Source organism: Solea senegalensis, unplaced genomic scaffold (assembly GCF_019176455.1).
Source record: "Solea senegalensis isolate Sse05_10M unplaced genomic scaffold, IFAPA_SoseM_1 scf7180000016825, whole genome shotgun sequence".
NCBI lineage: Eukaryota > Metazoa > Chordata > Actinopteri > Pleuronectiformes > Soleidae > Solea > Solea senegalensis.
The window spans coordinates 1-5619 of NW_025322052.1; the positions used below are offsets into that span (position 1 = coordinate 1).

The 5619-nt window shown below is 46.2% G+C and overlaps 1 protein-coding gene across 1 annotated transcript; it reads right to left on the reverse strand.

The window, feature by feature from the left end:
- Positions 1-2448: 2448 nt before the first annotated feature.
- On the reverse strand, positions 2449-5436 carry LOC122763419 (trafficking regulator of GLUT4 1-like). Its single transcript, XM_044018309.1, has 4 exons — positions 5189-5436; positions 4126-4415; positions 3918-4050; positions 2449-3684 (listed from the first exon to the last, which is right to left on the reverse strand). The coding sequence occupies exons 1-4, from the start codon at positions 5382-5384 to the stop codon at positions 3668-3670; spliced, it is 636 nt and encodes a 211-aa protein (XP_043874244.1). The 5' UTR covers positions 5385-5436; the 3' UTR covers positions 2449-3667.
- Between the last annotated feature and the right edge of the window lie 183 nt (positions 5437-5619).

The window sequence follows — 5619 nt, forward strand, 5'->3', positions numbered from 1 at the left end:
GTGTGCGTGTGTGTCTGTGTGAGAGTGAGAGAGTGTGTGTGTGTGTGCGTGTGTGTGAGAGGGTGAGAGACGTCAGGATTAAGTATTTAGTTGTTAAGGTTAAAGGTCAGGGGTCATCTCTACTGCATTATGTCTCCTCCTCATGTTTTGTGCATACATGTGTGCACTCTTTGTATCCTCGTGTCCTTCCCTCGTCTCCTAAACTCCTCTCTCCTCACAGCTTCAGTTTCAATAATTGATCAGAAATTCAAATAAAAGAGAGAGAGAGAACTTCCATCACCCACTGCCTCGCTCGCTCTTGCCAACAGTTGCCATGACAACCCACTGTCTGTCTCTCTCCCTGGAAACGGGTACAGAAGGAAATGAAGGTGGCTCACGAGTGAGCCACCCCTGCTGCACCGAAAAAAACTGATTTTGACTTAAGTTTAGAAACAGTTTAAACAAACAAACAAACAAACAAAATAAAAATAACAAAATGATTGAGCGCAGACGTGGAGGAGGAGACAGAGAGATTTATTCCTGTAAACAGAATCGCAACTGTGTCTTTGATTAACGTGTGGTAACGAGTCTGAGTCTGAGACTGAGACTGAGTGTGAGACTGAGTCTGAGTGTGTGTCTGAGTCTGAGTGTGAGACTGAGTCTGGGAGGTGAGACTGAGTCTGAGTGTGAGACTGAGTCTGAGGTGAGACTGAGTGTGAGACTGGTGAGTGTGAGAGTCTGAGTGAGTCTGAGTCTGAGTGTGAGAGTCTGGAGTCTGAGACAGGTCTGAGACTGAGTGTGAGACTGAGTCTGAGACTGAGTGTGAGTCTGAGACTGAGTCTGAGACTGTGAGTGAGTGTGAGTCTGAGTCTGAGTGAGACTGAGACTGAGTGGAGTCTGAGGTGTGAGACTGAGACTGAGTTTGAGTCTGAGACTGAGTCTGAGTCTGAGACTGAGATCTGAGTCTCTGAGTTTGAGTTTGAGTCTGTCTGAAAGGTCTGAGTCTGAGTCTGAGACTGAGACTGGGAGAGAGACTGAGTCTGAGTCTGAGTTCTGAGACTGAGTCTGAGACTGAGACTGAGTGAGTCTGAGTCTGAGAGTCTGAGTCTGAGTCTGAGTGGAGGCTGGAGAGAGGTCTGAGACTGAGACTGCGAGACTGAGACTGAGACTGAGACTGAGTCTGAGTCTGAGTCTGAGACTGAGGAGTTTGAGACTGAGTCTGAGTCTGGGTGCCTGAGTCTGAGACTGTGGAGAGTCTGAGTGTGAGTGAGTGAGTGAGTGTGAGTGTGAGTGTGAGTGTGAGTGTGAGTCTAAGTCTAAGTCCCCCAGGTCTGAGACTGAGACTGAGTTTGAGTCTGAGACTGAGTGGGTCTGAGACTGAGTCTGAGTCTGAGAGTCTGAGTCTGAGTTTGAGTTTGAGTTTGAGTCTGAGTCTGAGTCTGGAGACTGAGACTGAGTCTGAGTCTGAGTCTGAGTCTGAGGTGAGACTGAGACTGAGACTGAGTCTGAATCTGAGACTGAGTTTGAGACTGAAGTCACAGGTCTGGTCTGAGTCTGAGACTGAGTCTGACAGTGAGTGAGACTGAGACTGAGACTGAGTCTGAGACTGAGTCTGAGTGTGAGTGTGAGTGTGAGTGTGAGTGTGAGTCTAAGTCTAAGTCTAAGTCTAAGTCCGAGACTGAGTCTGAGACTGAGACTGAGACTGAGTCTGAGTTGAGTCTGTGTCTGTGTCAGACTAATGACCCAGGTCTGGGTCCTGGGTTTAAGGCATGCAGTGTGGAGGAACAACAGTCTCATGCTCAGCGTTGTTTAAGCAGCAAACTTACAAACAAGAGAAATATAAAAATACAAAAGTCTCCGTGGAGAATTTACAGATCCAACTAAAAACAAACAAACAAACAAACAAACACAAACAAAATGATGTTTAAGTGTGAAGGTCACGTTCAAGGTCACACTGCATCAACTTAAATTAAACACTTTTAAACATGGTTTTAAAACAGTTCAAACAACCTCAGATCAGTCTTTGTGTTTGTTTGGCCATGCAGTTTATTTTCAATCACTCCTCTGTACTTAATATAATATATAATATATAATATATAATAAAACACATTCACTGATAAAGACAGACTGCACCTGAAAGCATCACTTCACGTGTCCAGTGAGAGACGAAAAATCCTATGAGACATTTTCACTTTCAGAGAGATTTGAGATCGAGACGCTTTTTCTCACAGTTAAACTTTCATTTTGACATTTAAAAACATTTCAGGGACAAAATGACCTGTTTTTAAACCGCTCACTCTCCCACACCAAAGTCCACAGAGAAAATCCGTGATTTTAGCTGCTGGTCCTCTGCTGCCTCGTGTGGTCACTTTGTGTCACTGAAGTAAAGCTGAGCGTAAAATTTGAAATGCAGAATTAACAAAATAAGACATTTGAAGTTAGTGATGGAGGCAGCAGTGGATCAACAACTCTGGGCTTTGGTGTGGGAGAGTGAGTGGTTTACAAACTTCAGTTTCCTGTTATTTCTCAGAGGTTTTGTTGCCATGATTTTCAGCTCAGGGTGACGTTTGATTTTTATGAACTTAAAACTGGTGAAGAGCAATTTGTTAAAGGTATATTCTGAATATTTAAACTTTGCACATTAATAATAATCATAAATCAAACGCTTCGACTCTTAACAGTCGATGAAAATGCGATAACTGAGAGGCAGCGAGCAAACGCAGAGGCGGAGCCACATGATTTTTATCATTGCATAATGTGATAGTAAACAAGCATGCTACATACGGTCCACTAGGTGGTGGAGCAAGGGGAGGAGCTTCTGCTGCGTTTGCGTACACTTCCTGTTTATTTACAAAGTGCTTGGCCGTTAGCACTCATGCTAAATGATGCTACAGTTGTATATGAAAGCATTCCGTGATAAATATTGTAAACATGCTCAGAGTGTCACAAATGTTCAGAAATGACCAGAAAGTCCAACTCCGTCACTCACTTTAAGACCCGTCCTCTACGTCTTTACCTCCACACGGCAATTGCCCTTCATTTCTGATAAAAATCAGGATGTTGAAAAGAATCTTTCATAATCTTCATACACACAAATGTTTCCTGTTGAAAATCCACACGTCCTTGTGTCTTTGCATTAACGTCGTACATAATCTCGAACATGCTTCATGAGCGTCAAACTCCGCCTTTGTCCAGTGATGCTTTATTTTATTTTGGCATCAAAACATGGAAAGTGTTCTCCCGGTTTGCTGAACTGCTGGACCTGTGCCATAGTGCAGTGTCATCTGGTGTCCATGGAGATAGATGTCTGTTGCCATGACAACAGAGACACCTGATCATGGATGAAAGACAACATTTTGAGGAGATGAGCTGCTACAGCGAGACATGAGAAACGTCCGCGTCCAACTTCAGTGTTGGACGTCGGACACCAGTGTAGGACACGAGTTTAGGATGTCAGTGTAGGACACCAATGAAGGTCAGTGTTGGATGGTGTGTTGGATGGTGTTGCTGTGTCAGAGGTAGAGCAATCTTATCGTGCAGCAACAAAGAACAAAGAGGGTTTTACAGTCTTCAGGAGGGTGAGGGTTCTTCAGGAGGGTGAGGGTTCTTCAGTCCTCAGGAGGGTGAGGGAGTGAGGGAAGGTTCAGATGATGTCATGTCCTCGTCCTCGTGGTTGAAACTTCTTTCATCAGGATTTTAATATCACTGTTGGCAGAGAAATGTAAAGAGTTCAGTCAGATTGAGACGGAATTAAGAAAGAAAATCTGTCCATTGTTCACGTTTTTGTATGAATCGCTGACGTCTAACTCACAGCTTCAGTAGATTTTAGGACACATATCTTTTGTTAAGTGGATCAAATCTGTGCTTCCTTGCGTTTTCCGGCTGGCAGCCATGTTTTCTGGGTGTCTGAACCCTTTAAACACCCGCTGCTGACTTACATCCCCAGTTGAAGGCGATCCCAGCCGCGATGATGGCGATCCCTCCTAAGATGGACACGACAGACAGAACCATGGCGTTCCGACCCAGACGTCGAGCCCCATCCACGTTTCCTTGCTGCAGACTGTTCCGGGACTGAGCAGAAACAACATCGTGTTACAAACAGGTTTCTATAAACAAGTGTTATTTCTGAAGAAAACGCAGTCGTACCATCACGGAGAACGTGAGGGCGACGATGTTGATGGGCCACAGCGGGCAGAAGCACGACAGGATGGCCAGGATCAGATAGTCCCTGGGCTTGGATCCGTCCACCACAGCCTCTGGGATGGCGCTGGGCCGACGGGAGAGCGAGGGCCTGGGCGACCCCGCCGCTATCGAGCCAGAGCGGCTGCCCAAACCAGGATGACCGTTAGCGTGACCGCCAGGCTTGGTGTGCAGCACGGGCGACACAGAGGGCACTGTGGGCGAGGAGTCGACCGCGGCTGGAGCAAGGTCGTTACCTGAGAAGAAGAAGTCAGGAGAGAAGCTGAGGAATATGGAGTTACCCCTCAAACCACTCACTCCTCCACACCAAACCCCAGCAAGAAAATCAGTGATTTTAGCTGGCGGGGACACAGGAGCTGCTGGTCCTCTGCTGCCTCTTGTGGTCACTTTGTGTCACTGAGACATGTCTAAATTAAATATTTTATAGGCGAAGTGACAAAATAAGACATTTGAACTTAGTGATGGAGGCAGCAGTGGATCAACAACTCCTGTGTGTGTGATGTTAAAACCACTGATTTTCTCTATGAGGTTTGGTGTGGTTTACAAACTTCCCTTTCCTGTTGGAAAAGTCGGTTTAACATTGAGATAAAGACGTGAACATGTGACATGGACATCGACTTAAAGTGACTTCGTTTTTGCGACGCAGCATCGGCAACTTGGAGGAAAACCTCGTACGAGAGATTAGTTTAAACCCGTGTTTAAACCTGTGTTTGAGTGACGCCACCTCTTGATTATGTTCCAGTTCAAGTTGGAAAAAACTCAGAGCTGGACGACACGGACGTCTGCAGAGACAGCGAGAGCAACAATACGGCGACGTGCGCTGCTATCGCGTTCACTGTGAACATGGCATTAGAATCCTACATCAGGTTTGTGAGGCAACTTCTGAAATCGGTTCCAAGTCAGAGTTGCTTCAACTCGAAGTTTCTGTGACGCACGACGCTGCCGTAAATGGCCAAACAGGAAGTGTGTTTATTTTCAGGGATGGTCGTGAGTGAAGGGAAGTCTTTACTGGTCTCCATGTTGTTACTGATTACAATCAGGTGATCCAAGGCCCCGCCCTCCTCGGTCTGTTTGTCCTCAGGCGTCGGGGAAATGGCTCCTTCATGGGCGGCAGCAGTGGGTTGAGAGGTCACGGCCGCATGCTCCGCCTCTCCGGCATCAGGCTGCGTGCCGATTGGCTCGTTGGGCTGCTGTGTCGCCTCCATCCTGCCGGGAGCGGTGGACAAAAGTGCGGGTTGAAGTAAAGCTGACGAGAAGGTTCTGAAACAGGTTCAAGAGAAGAAAGGGTGACGATGAATCCCTGAATAAAATAATTATTCACAACCCATCACTGTTTGTACACAAGGCAGACTTTTATTTTGAAAACGTCAGACTTTGCCTTTTGTTAGCGAGTTTGAACAGGAACTAATGCTTTTAAGTTGAAAACTGCAGAGTTGTGTT

Bases quoted from the DNA above. Each gene is read 5' to 3' on its own strand.
- LOC122763419 (XM_044018309.1), bottom strand. From the start codon at position 5,384: ATGGAGGCGACACAGCAGCCCAACGAGCCAATCGGCACGCAGCCTGAT. The intron at 4,416-5,188 runs GTAAAGACTTCC...TCTTCTTCTCAG, and splicing joins CAGTAACAACATGGAGACCA to GTAACGACCTTGCTCCAGCC. The intron at 4,051-4,125 runs GTACGACTGCGT...GTTTCTGCTCAG, and splicing joins CCCTCACGTTCTCCGTGATG to TCCCGGAACAGTCTGCAGCA.